This window comes from Stegodyphus dumicola, chromosome 4 (genome assembly GCF_044657685.1).
Source record: "Stegodyphus dumicola isolate Sdum_Otavi_A_Nest chromosome 4, ASM4465768v1".
Lineage (NCBI taxonomy): Eukaryota > Metazoa > Arthropoda > Arachnida > Araneae > Eresidae > Stegodyphus > Stegodyphus dumicola.
This window is the reverse complement of record NC_140771.1, coordinates 42193754-42207465: the sequence shown is the minus strand read 5'-3', so window position 1 is coordinate 42207465 and position 13712 is coordinate 42193754. Positions and strand designations below refer to the sequence as shown.

General features: G+C 31.7%; 1 protein-coding gene across 1 annotated transcript in view; it reads left to right on the top strand.

Moving 5' to 3' along the window:
* Positions 1-294: 294 nt before the first annotated feature.
* LOC118183103 (fibroblast growth factor 8-like) overlaps positions 295-13712 on the top strand; it is a 188211-nt gene continuing 174793 nt past the window's right edge. Inside the window, exon 1 of the mRNA XM_035352533.2 lies at positions 295-715. Coding sequence (XP_035208424.1) covers positions 702-715 — 14 coding nt within the window. The 5' untranslated portion in view covers positions 295-701. The remainder of the gene's footprint in view (positions 716-13712) is intronic.

Sequence of the window (13712 nt, the reverse complement as noted above, 5' to 3'; positions counted from 1 at the left end):
TTTTATTTCATTTCGCCAATTTTTATCTCAATGTCAAGAAAGAGAAAAATCTCTTCAGGAAGCCAACAGACATTAGCGTGATCGTTTTGCTTCCAAACTTACCTGGGAGATCATTCAAATCATCGCTACTCCTCGCATCTCTTCGACGCTCTCTCTTCCCGCTAACTAGACAGCAAACGAAGGAAAACAGAACACCCAGCGCCAATCTCAATCTGCTACTCTCATTGGCGAGCAGTACGCGTCACGTGACGAAGCAGACGAATAAAATCATTGCACTCCGGCGGCGCTGAGCGATTTCTATGGGCAGCGAAAGAGAGTTTGCGAGTCATTTCAAGCTGCGAGACTCGTCGGTTTCGGACGGAAGCTCGTGCGCTTTTCAACTTAGGAAAAACTTGACACAGAGAAGTTCAAGAATTTTGTTTTTTACTCCTCCGAACGTTTAACTTTAAATTTCAGTTCTGGATGATATGACATCCTGTGCGCCGGATGGATTTTCCCTGTTTGTTAAATTTTATTTTATTATTTGTGGTGTCTTGTTTAGATATATTTCAGTGAGCGAGTGTTTGCGGATTTTTGCAGATACTTTTTCAAATTTTTGTCGTGTGAGTTGGATTGTAAGAGTGAATCGACTTTAAAGGTTCGATGCGTGCCAGCGGATCCATGAGGAGACATATGTCTCCATGGTTACTTGTTGATGCCACATGTTAATATTCAGGTAAGTCTAAGATTATTATTTAATTATCTCTTTAGGATAAATGATTGTTGTGTTGCAAGAAGATAATACAAACGTACGCGTTTTACGGAGCCGCAGGGCAATAGTATTCACTTGAAAACTAATGCTTTAAAAATATAATCAGCAGTTAATCAAATTTTACATAATTTGTTGATTTAAAAAAAATTTCCTTAATTATCTACAAAAATTAGTCTACAGTGATGAAGTAAGTGAAATATATTTCTAGCTAGGATTGCTAAATATAGGGATATATAATTTTATCGTGTTAAATTATGAACTGCTAAAGAACTTTTATTGTCGAAATTGACAATTTTAAAATGCCATGACGGTTTTCATTTGAAAAGTTGGCAGCTGTAAATTGTTAAAACACTTTTCGTTTACAAAGCTGGCAACTGTACTGTATAACATTTTTCTTTTGCAAAGCTGGCAACAGTAAATTATCAAAATACTTTTAATGAAGATACCAGGAAACAAGATTTCTATGACAGTTTTCGTTGGAAAAGCAGCTTGCCGTAAAATTTCTTACATTAATAAAATCAGTAAAGTAAAAAAAAAAAAAAAATATTTCTGTTTGCATCAGTTTAAATATATTTTACAAATAACTGAACTCACAGTTTCTTGTATTCATATAATTTAGTTGTAAAGTGCATTGTTTAGAAGTCTGGATTTCATATTTTTTTCTTTCGTATTGTACTGTGTTTTACAGCATGTGTATGTTTTTCTTTCGTATTTTACTGTGTTTTACAGCATGTACATTTTGTCCTATATATGCTCTTTTGTAATACATGAATTAATTTGTTTTAAGTATGCTATTTGCTTGCATGTTAAAAACTTAACAAGTGCATTATAGACTATTGGAAATTACTCTTTTCCTTGCAAGATAACACTTTAAAATAGTCGAAATGGAGCAACTGAACATTAGTAGAAATTCATTCTTATTGCATCAGAAGGCATCCAACAGACAACCATCGCGTACTTTTACGTAACTAATTATTTTTATCTTTGATTACAAATAATTTATCAAAATCTCCAAATTTCAATAATACATTTTGATAAATTATTTGTAATGAATTTTCAGTTCATTTCTTCGTAAAATCTTCAATTGAGATATTTTTTCAATTAAATTAGTATTTTATGTATATTTATACCCTAAAAATGGAGATTTATTTCCGTTATATTCTAATGAAGACTTCGCCTCTAATCACACGTTGATAATTTTCGTCTGAATTCTTAATTATTCCGAACTCTTTAACGCCTTCCCCTGTTTTGAGTATTTAATTTAAATGCACACAAAAGAAGTGCCCACATAAATAAAAAATGTTATATTTTTAAGTTCATTTTTTGTCAGTCATTAAGTTATTTTGGTTGAAAATATCATATTTCAGTTTGCGAAACATTTTTCTAAAATTCTGTAACATGTATTTTGATGTATTTAATATGCGTAAGACTGGCCTAACTGCTAAAGAATCGTGTAAAAGAATTCCGAAGATCGAGCTAGTCATCTGTCTGTATTCCAAATATGTAATTGCAAATAATGTGTTCTTAATCATTATCCAAAATTGTTTCCCAAATACTATTTTCAGCTTCACACAGTTTGTGGAAAATCAGTTGAGGATTATTTCATTGAATATACTGAGGTAATTTTCTTGTAATGCCAAAATAATAATAATAATAATAATAATAATGGCACTATGGGAGATTGGAATTACGGAGAAAAAATATGTTTGCGTTTCAAAAACGTTTCTTAAAAATTACAAGATCACTACATGGCGGGGGGGGGAAGTTTTGTTTAATTCGCAGAATTTTACTACACAAAATACGTAAACTAAAAAAAAAAAAAAAAGAGTAAAATTCAAAAAAATCCTAACATTTCTTTCATTGTATACATAAAAGTAAATTTTTATCGTCAACACTTATTTTTCTGAAATAGCGATATTTATTATTAGAAATTGCTGGAATATCTTCATTATTCTAAAATTCTTAAATATTTTCATAGCTTTCATTACTAAAGTTTTCCTCATTTACAGATATTCTACCGAGTAATTAAGTCATAAATATTCCCTTTTTACTTCCCATAACTATATATCGAAATCGCGTTGTGTAGGTATCACATTATACGAAAACTGCTACAATCTGTTTGCGTATTATATCGAAATCCCATTATTATGAGTGTCACATTATACTCAAGGGTAACTTGAAGTATCTATTATATTCTGCGAGCATTTAAGTACTTTGATTTGAAATTCTGAGCCAATATCTATCTTATCCCTGCTTTTAACTAACACACATATAATCACATATTTATCATTCATATTCTTAGCAATGCACGAAGCTGCCCAGACGATATAGTGGTTAGGGTAGCCTAATGCGGTACCGAAGGGTCCTAGTTCGAATCCCGGAGAAAGCATGGATGTTTGTATATGTATAATGTCTTTGCAGCATGGGGGCACTCTGAATATATGGCTTTTACTTGCCACGATGTATTTCGTGGGGTTGTTCTGATAGTACTGTCAGACAAGGAAGACAAGTCACAACACAATGCATGAATGTGTATGAAATTATAATTGTATAATGTATAAAAAATTTATTAAAGACATTTTTAATTAATGGATTTTATCCGTAGATAACGTAAAATATGCTTAATTTATTCTTTAGAAATATAGCTATTTATCAACATATATGTTATTTCAGCTTGTCGCTAACATGTTAGATTTATAAACTAATTATTTTCCAAAAAATAACAATGAATGTTTGTTTATCACATTTGATATCTCCGTAAAAATTTTTGAGAAACCAAAAAGTTTAATTAATTGAACATAAGAATTAATGGGTCTAAAAGTATTAATCTCATTTACAGAATACTATTTGGTCTAAATAAAATTATAAAAATAAAATAAAATAAATAAAAATAAATAATGATAAAATAATCTCAGTTTACAGGTGCATGTTTCACATTCTTCGAAAATAATAAGACTGTATTTTATCCTTAAAATCATATTACGAAATCCAAATTCGTCTTGCGTAGTCTGACATTTTAAAAAATAGATTATATATCTCTTATTTATTAAATATTAGAATAAAGCGAATTAGTTTCACCAAAATTATTATTTTCAGACAATTCAACAATCTTATAAAATATTTTTAGCACACTGAATGCAGTGAATTTCGCCGTCTTACTGGGTTCGCGATTCAAAGCCGATTTCTTTTATAACCTATTCTACGTAAATATCCTTCTTCTTAGGCAGACGGCCGAAGCGTGCTTTGCCGTAATCAAATAAACCAAACCAAACCTAGGCCTTCTTATATGCTGTTGCACAGTAATGGCCATCTTAAATATTCTTACACAGAGATGCTCTTACATCTAAAATGATTAGAAAATTTTTGTTTTCTAAATATGTAAGGCCATCTTATGTTAGAGGACATCTTTTTTCGGTGTGGGTTATTTTTGTCTTATTTCATGCAGTGCATGACTTTTGAATTAAAATAAGCACCTGTACTATTTTCTGTAAACTAATTAACCAGGCGAAAATTGTTCGTAGTAAGAGATGTAAGATTTTAATTTGTTGCTGTGCAAAATTCGCTATCCAGCTTGTTTAATTCCTACTGCTGTGGAATCTTCATTTTCAAGATTCATCTAATAAATGCCGGCATTAAATCATCTTAAATTCAAATACTTAGTACAAAAGAATATTAACCGAAAGTTCAGCTGTCAGAAAATGCAAAAATCAAAACTGTAGATTTGTTGCAATTTTAATAACATAATGATTGAGAATCTCCTAATAGTTACTATTAGTATATGCATAGCTGATGAATGCCGACAGTATTTAAGCCATTAACGTACATCCCAATCTTTTTAACCCTCCTTTTAAGATTACTTTTGCAAACTGCCGTTTCCCTTCCTAACAGCAGAATTAGAAACGACACAATTTAAGTATTCCACATCAATTTTTCAAATTCGGAAATATTAAAAAAAAAGTATTTAAATGTATTAAATGCAGTCGTTCACTAAATTTCTGCTCCTGCCAGTGGATTGCGCCTGCGCAGAAGCCTAAATTTATTGCTTTTCCCGAAGAACTGCATTTAATTGCTTTTAAAATCTAAAACAATATTATTGTATTTAAGCAATATTTTTCTAATTATATACGCTGTTTTTTGGATGATGAAGAACATCTTCTGTTCGGGCTTATCAGACTAACTATATGTAGCATAGAAAACTTGCAAGGACCTTCAAAAGTTTAAAATTCTTCATACTTGTAAACTGGCAGTAAATTCTCAATTCTTCGTGTTCTCAGCATCCATCGCTATCTGGGCTATGCACAGCTGGATGCGCCGATCCACATCTTAAAAATGAATAAGAATATTTCAAGCGGAAGCGAAGAAACACCATCCAGCTACAACGCTTCTGCCGACGCGGAAAAGCTAAAAACCGTTAACTAACTGTAGCTGTGCCTTTGAATCGCATTTCGGTCAGCGGCTTATTTAAATATGCAATTAACAAAATCACATAAAAATCCCACTTGGCCAGACGCAGGTCCAAGGTCCTAACTTGTTACCGAGATCCATTAATTTCCCACGCAGGAAGACCGGCCGATCAAAAAACACACCACCGACTGGCCACTGGATCTCGAATCGTTCGTGGCAGTGGTACGTAAACGCAAAATTGAAAAAATGGAAAGAGCGCATGCAGCTGGGATGCTATTTTCCAACGCCACCTGTTAACGTTTCGTCACGAATTCGGCGCTGCTTTTGACAACCAGAAGTTTATTGGTATTTCACGATCTGTTTTTTTATTTATTTTTGATATACTGTTCTTCTGTCTGGATAGCAGTGGGGCAACGCACTCGGCGTTAGGTTTTGAGTGATTCGACAAATTCAGTTGTTAGTGGAATGCTTACAACATTCCAGCTGCAACACTGTATAGCATCTGCATTCTTTCAGTTCAAAGTATTTTAATTATTTGCCTGCAGCGAAAATAGAAAAGTATCTGTGTCGTTTAATACCGGGATCTAGAAATCTATTCTTGATTTAAATATTGTCGTATTGCATTTTGTCGTGTATAGTATTTTTGGCAATGGCCGAGCAGTTAACGCCGCCGAGTACATAGCCGATGGTTAAACCCGCTGAATGTTGGTAGTTCGATCTTCGAGGTTTGGCAAACGGGTTGGCTGCGTGGTTGGTTTTCGAGATTTTCCCCATGCAACATGAATACGAGCCAGCTTCCTTTATAAAGTCCACCACGAAGGTATCCCTCTTTAGGGTGTGAGCTCTCGTGTGCTTTACCATAATCAAACAACCTACCCAGTATTTTCACATGTGACATTATATGAAAATGATGCGGGTTGCAAAAGTTCATGTAAGCCTACCTGTTTTCAGTAATAAATTTAAGAGCATTTGTTAAATCCTAGATATATTTAAGGATTTAAAGTAGTCAAGGTGTACGAAGTAACATAAGAAATTTCTTTGCAATCCGCTTGTTGTAGATATTGAAATGTTTCAGCTACTAAGAGGTAAAGGGTGGGGAAGGTAATACAGACTAACGGAACTCGTAAAAATTAACTGAAAGGTCGTTAAATACCTTTTCCGCGTAATTTCACTCACCCCTCTTCTGTATACCGTGACATCTCGTTAGCATGCAAATATAGCTGTGTAGTTAGGGTTTCACAATTACAAAAAATATTAGCATATCAAAATTATACATAGTAAGGTGCTTGAAAGAGACATTTAACGCTGCTATTCAGTGTTACATTCGGTTATGCATGTGGAGTTAATGATGTTAATTATGTTTATACAGTGAATTCTTTTTAGTTTTGCCCAAGGTCAGTAGACAAATAAGGTTGGACTGTTCCCATTGCTGACGTTACTTACATGCAGGAAACGAAGACATAAAGGGGGAAGGGAAGAAATTGCTTTTGAGCAGATTAGGATGAGTCAGTGACGTCATACAAAAGCAAACTTTATAGTACTATAACCTTAGTTTTATCTTCATGTAGATGATAGAATTCTAGTACGGGAAAAAAACATGTAAAGGAAAAATCAGGAAAGATAGAGTGAAACAAGCACAAAAATGAAATTGCTTGTCAAATATAAATAATACGCTTAAACTGAAATCGATCATTTTACTTAAAAATCAAAATTTAAAAAAAAATTACTCTTGTATATAGTTATTTGATAGAATAGGATGCACGAGCTACCAAGAAAATCCTAATCAGTCGTTACTTTCTTTTATATATACATATATAAATTTTAAAAAATGTATTATGATGTAGAGTTAAGGGGCAAGGGAAAAAATTGCACGGGCAACCGAGGAAACCTCGGTCGTTACTTTCTTTAATTGCGCTTAAAGGGATGTGTTTTGTTAATATATCTTCTTGTAGTTTATCCAGTTCTTGACTTTTCTGACATTGTAATGATTCGTTCCAGCGATATGGAATAACAGTTGTAATTCGTTCCACGCGTATACCATGACATTGTAGTCATTGGTATTATGTTCGCTTGTCTGAGCTGTGCGCAACGTTCAGCGTTTTAACGAGCGGAGGAGAAGAGGAGAGAATAATGTAACAGATCCCTATCAAAAAACTTCCTGGTTTCTTATCAGCTTCGAATGCTAGAAATATTTTAATATTGTTTGGCAAATGCAACATTTCACTTTTTTAATTTTGATTATTGTTATCATATAGCTTGCTTTAGCAGCTGATTTTTTTTCCTTGCTTCCAACTTATTTAGCATTGAAGAAAATGAATTTAAGTTTTTAAAAAAGATTTTATTCCGTCTTTTTATATAACATTTGGTAACATTTGTCATTTTACCTCATGGGTGCCATAAATAAAATAGGTTTTCTAAAGCACGGATCAGTTGTAAATTTTCTAATTGTACTTCTTATACCCACATTTTCTCCATCCTAAATAAAATCAAATGGCTATGATGACATTGTTTAACTTGAAAAATTGCAAACTTCTACATATGTATATTTTTTTATTTAAAAAAATGGTAATGCACTTATTTAATATTTCAATATTTTGCTGTTCGCATCATTTTCACATTCAAAAACGAAATGCAGAAATAAAAGCTAGAGATTCAAAAAGTGAAATTCTCTTTGAACTGTGTTTTATATTTAGTAAATTAATTGTAATTTTTAAGCAATAAAGAATTAATTAAAGCTGGTAGTATTAGAGCTGATGAAGGGAAGCAAAGTATTTTTGCATGATTTTTAAATTTTTAAATATTTTTAATGGTAATTCTCTTCTTGAAAGTAGTCTGTTAATTTCAATTTGGAAGTTTTTTTTTTTTTTTTTTTTTTTAAACTTTATTTTGTTTTATTCGTCATTATTATTGATGAGGCAGCAATTTGAAAATCGTTCTAAAATGATATGAGCAGCATTTGCGTTTAATTCTTTGTATCAAATTCTTTGATCACTTTTATACTAGAAATCTATAGTTTTGCGATTTATAAACTATGCTGCTTTCCACAGAAACCTGCTGTACGTTTTTCTTTCTTTCTTTTCTTTTCTTTCCCCCCCCCTTTTTTTTTAATTGCACTTAAACGAGAAGTGTAATTGTCCGCGATCAATTTATGTTACAGGGTTTATAGGATATCTATACAGACGCAAACAGAAAATGGTCATCGTAATTTCTACCAAAATGATGGTATTAAAAGACTGTTATGCTTTTAAGTATTTTGAAAGAAAGTAAATATATGCAATATAAATTACAGTCGAAATGACTTTTATTTAGAAAATTCAGTTCTTACCTCTTTGTTTCGTTTCAGAATACTGAAAATCTTAACACAGTTCGTTGTGCTTTCCCAAATACCTAGCGATTAGAGGCTGTAGGTTTATTTATGATGAAAATAGACCCATAGAGCTTGACGTGTGATAAAATACGAGGTATGCTGTTCTTTACTGCTCGTAGGTATAAAACCTCAAAAATGGTAATAAAATTGATACAATTTAGCAGCTGCTAAGGCAGCATTACCATACTATAGAAACTCCAATACATTCACTTCAAGAACATTCATACTATTCCATATGATATATCATGTTAGAACGTTTACAACCAGCGCTATAATTTTTTCATTGATCAGATCTCTTAACATTTGTAATACTCTTCACGTTTGAAGGAAGAAAGTACATTGCTATGAATAACATTATTAAGATGATTAGTATGCAGCTGTTTGTGAGTACTGGAAAAAGCCCGTACAAACCAAGGAACGCTTGTGTTTCTCTGAAGTACGTTGTTTTTAACACTACCGCGGCATTTTTCTCTGCGATGATGCAGTTGCTGCTGAAGTTAGGACTGCATGCAGAACTAGTCGTTACTATCATTAGAGTTATTATTCAGTCAGAGATCACACAATGTACCTTTATTTAAATTATTGAACATATTTCTTAAAATTTAGTTTTTATCTAAATTAAATCAGAATTGTTATAAAAATTAGTGAGTTGCCAAACGTAGATCATCTGAAACTGCAGCATAAAATAGAATGTATTCTATTTTTTAGTAAAAGTTCTAGACCCGACTGAATTTTTGCTTCATCATTTATGAAACCTGTTCAAGGCATTTATTGCTTTCAGGTCGGGGATTTCACAAATAGAAAATATTGCCAATTAAAAAAAATATTTGTTGCAAACTTTGTGTACAAGCGATTCAAGGAAATAAATGCACAACTATACATTGAACAACAAAGTATTTTGATTATGAAAGAGTGAACGACTTTCCACGTGGCGTTAATTTAGCGTAAAATAATGTCATGCTTATCTTTTTCCTCCCCTCTGCTTCATTTGACTTTGCTATTTTGAACAGCACATTTTTAAATATAAATAAGATTTTATGGCTTTTTACATTATTAATTCCTATTGAGGAGTGGGGGAGTGATACTTAAACAGAAATCTTAACGACTTGGCTTAAAATTATAAGGCGTTAACCTGAAATCTGAAAGCCAAAAATTTGACTGCAGTTTTTTTTTTTTTTTTTTTTTTTTTTTTTTTTTAATTTAAATTTTGTACTTTTTTAACATTTTAATCTTTTAAATAGTTTCTTAAAATTTTTTTAAAACTTTAATGCTAAAATCTTAGATTGTAATCTGAAACTGTTAAACTGCAGTTTTATTAATTATGTTTTTAATTAATTTTCTCTGTGTAGGTATTAGATATTAATGACTGCAATACCAAGAAGAAAGATATTCAGCCTGAAATTGTTTACAGAACATATCGAATAATATATTATTTTTCGGGTATTTAAGTTTTACAGTTTTGTTTTCAGTCAAAAGGCACTATTATTTTCAGCAAAATTTTAAAAGCGAGTCTTATCTCTAACTATTGTAGTCCCCCCCCTTTTTTTTTTGAAAAGATCACGAATTAAAAATTTATCTTTTCATAGAATAAGAAGTTTTTATGCTACTAAATAGAAAAGATAGCGGATAAAAAGGATTGCTGTCCAGTGATGAAATGTTTTAAACATGTTGAATTTCCTTCGAACAGGAAAAAAAAAAAAAAAAATCTGAAATGTTTCAGATTTTAAATTACGTTCAAAGGGGCGTTTTTTAACATTTTGTGTGTTACCTTTCTTTATTAAATATCATGTTCCTCGCACTTAAACCATAAGATCCAGTGCAACAGCAATATCGCAAAATAGTTTTAAAACGAGCATATCTTTAGAATTTCCGATACAGAGACTCACGCGCTGGAGATAAAAATGTTTTTTCTGCACAACGTTGCCACTGCTCGCTTTGAAATCCTTGAGTTTGTTAATCAAAAATTCGTCAAAGTTTTAAAAAATAGGAAATCGATCATAAAACAAATTTAAAATTTAAAATTTGGTCTTCCACATGCTCATATTCGTTGGAGGATTACGTTATTCAAAATTCGATGACTCTATGTACCGTTGTTTTATCACAATACGAGAAATATACATACATTTATGCAGATTTTTCATTATTTAATTTCTTCAAATATAATGCAGGACTCTAACATTTTGTGGCAACAGTTTGAAAAGTGGACCGACATTTATCCGTCCGACGCAAAATGCCAAAACGAAACTAATAGTCCTTCGGAATTCAAATCCCTTTGGACTAAAAAAAAAAACCATAAAATGTGCTTTTAGATGAGATCTCGCTAAGTCGCATCTCTATTGAGATACCCATTTTAAGTGTCTAGCTTACCTAGCTAGTGTAAAACACTATACGAAAATATTGTTCAGAACGTAGAACGTGACAGATGTAAACAAAAGAAAAAGAGAGGGAGGTGAAATTGATATGTACCTTTGATAGATAAATGAACACGTACTGTTTTTGGTTCTACATTAATCACTTACTTTAACCGAATAATAAAAATCCCGTAATTGCGTGTTTTGTAGTCTAAATTATTACAGTTATTTGTAAATTTGAACACTTTCATCGTATATATTATATATATATATGTTTTTCGTAAATCGACTAATTCTTAGCATAATCTTTATTTCTCGGAACCTCAAATTGAAGTACCTTGTCCTATTTACGCTATGTTCCCGGAAATTTGTCTGTGAATTTTTCAGATTTTTCATTTTATTTATTTATTTATATTTTATTTATTTATTTATTTATTTATTTATTTATTTTTGTCTGGCCGTCTATTTCACAACCTGAAATTATATATTCTCTTTGTACTTTTACATAAAATGGTGCTTACTGCGTTTTATGCATTTTTTCCTAACATAATTTTAAGTAATAAATTATTATTTTAAAAAATGCAGCGCATTTTAATGGGAGTCACATAAACTTGTCTTGTCCTGTTAAAAGGTAAAGTATCTCTGAGTTGAGAAATTAGTCTCCTGACAAGAAAATTATCACATATATTTTTAAGTATCAGTAAACAATGAGACTTTTATATTAAGTATGGAAATGCGTTTACTTTTATTTATCTCTGCTATAATAAAATTATTTCATAACAAAATATTTTAATAGCTCTTTTATGCAGCAACTAGATGTCGTAATATGCATAAATATATATTGAAGTTTAATGCAGCCATAAAAATTCAAATATAATTGTAAACAGTCAGAACTAGTTGCAACAAGCAGGTATAACCCGATCATAATGTATTTACTTGCTAAACCGTGTTTAATCACAGTACCGTTATTATTATGAATGAATTAATAGGCAAAAAACATTACAACTAGCTGAATTTTACTAAGCAGTAGTTTTAAATTAACCTTCAAAAATACAACGAATATAAAAAAGGCGTAAGAAAAAAGAGTGGTACAACAAATGCAGATTTTATTAAAACATGAGAAGAATCCGCAAGAAAAAACGTAGCAAATACATCTTACAGTTTCTCTCCCCGAAAAAGTTCGTACCGAGTTTCAATGCTCGTTCACAGCTCGTACCGACCCCAGTGGTGTATAATACCACTTCACTAATGCCAATCCTAAACACTGGCGGTTTCTTTATTGAAATTTATTCTGTCTTATCCGAAAAAGAATAATAACATTAAAAAAACTGTATTTTCTATTTTAAAAGCACGGAAGGCGGTAAATTCTTTTATCCTGAATTGTCCCTAGTCAATCTAGAATAAATTCTACGTTGTTGGTCAACTTATCCAAATCTTTACTTATCCGAGCTGTGTTTGCAATCGAGCGATTCAGTTAACTAGCATTTCACTTGTAATTGCTAAAGAACTTTTGAAGATTCAGCAGCATCAAAACACTAGATATTTCTTTTAAAGATTTTTTTTAATCATGATAGAATCTTTAAATTTTTATGAAACTTCATGGTCGTAAAATTGTGCGAAACTTACTACTTAGACGTATTTTTTTCTTAACAGAGTAATTTAATTCATACGAAATAACTAATGCTGTAATTTCAGGGCTTTACCTTGAATTTAAAAACTGTTCTCTTTTTAGTGGGAGATCAGTAATCTGTAAACAATACTAGTCACTTACATGTCCGGTTGGTAGTTGTTTTCAAAACAAAAGTCTACTTGCATCAAAACATTTCTTGGAAAAGTTATAACAATTCCTCTTTTTTTTTTTTTTCCCTAGCACGTTTGTTTGTTGACATTCTGAACGATGCATTTGAAAGAAACAAAACGCAAGAATGGAACAGAATTAAAAATGTTTCTTCTGCTGTCAGAGATTGCCATTCACAGAATCGGCCGGCGTTCAGTTAATAATTTCAGAATAGTAACGCTGCAATAAAAGCAATGCATGGAGCATTCTAAATTTTTTCTTTGAGATTGAAAGTCTGTTGTTATTTTGCGTTTCAAAAGAGGAAATCAAAAGAAGGCCATCATATTGTATTTTTATTTCATAACATTTTTATCGTAAATTTTACCTTAACCTCTAATTGATATAGCGAAAAATTTAGGCTTAACGATAGTCGAAATGCACATCCCCGTAAACAAACAAACAAACAAAAAAAAAAAAAAAAAAAAAAAGAGTAATGAAAATTTTTATTTTAAGATAAAATATACTTAGTGTTCACTTATAATGCTTAAGGTATCCGCATTCACATAATACTTCTTGGGCAAACAAAATGTCTCATTAGTTTAAACTTGATGTTCGGAGTATGCCTGCACAGCGTACTCCGTCATGAAAGTGCTGTCACTTGCATAATCAGCTTTCGCCAAGGCAGAGACTTTCAGTGTGTTGTCCGGTGTAAAAGAGCTGATACCTTTGAAAAGAGCGATTGCTAACTTGAAAAAATAATCTTTATAAAGGTGCCAATATGCCGAAGCATCACTGTATGTATAACGACTTCCATTCGCCGTATTGATCAGATTTAGCAAATTAATATCCTGCTTGTATAATTGTTGTAATAGGCACCTTTGTGAAGGTTTGTTTGGTAAGTGTCGGCAACTTTATGTCGGGCACTGTTGTCAAGGCTTCTTTCTGTCTCAGGAAACACTGACTTACCACTATAAAATTACTCGTATAAAAATGATAAAAAAAAAGGATTGGGGGAAGGGAGAAAACTATGACGAAAAACAGGGCTACCGTGTGTTATGGTCA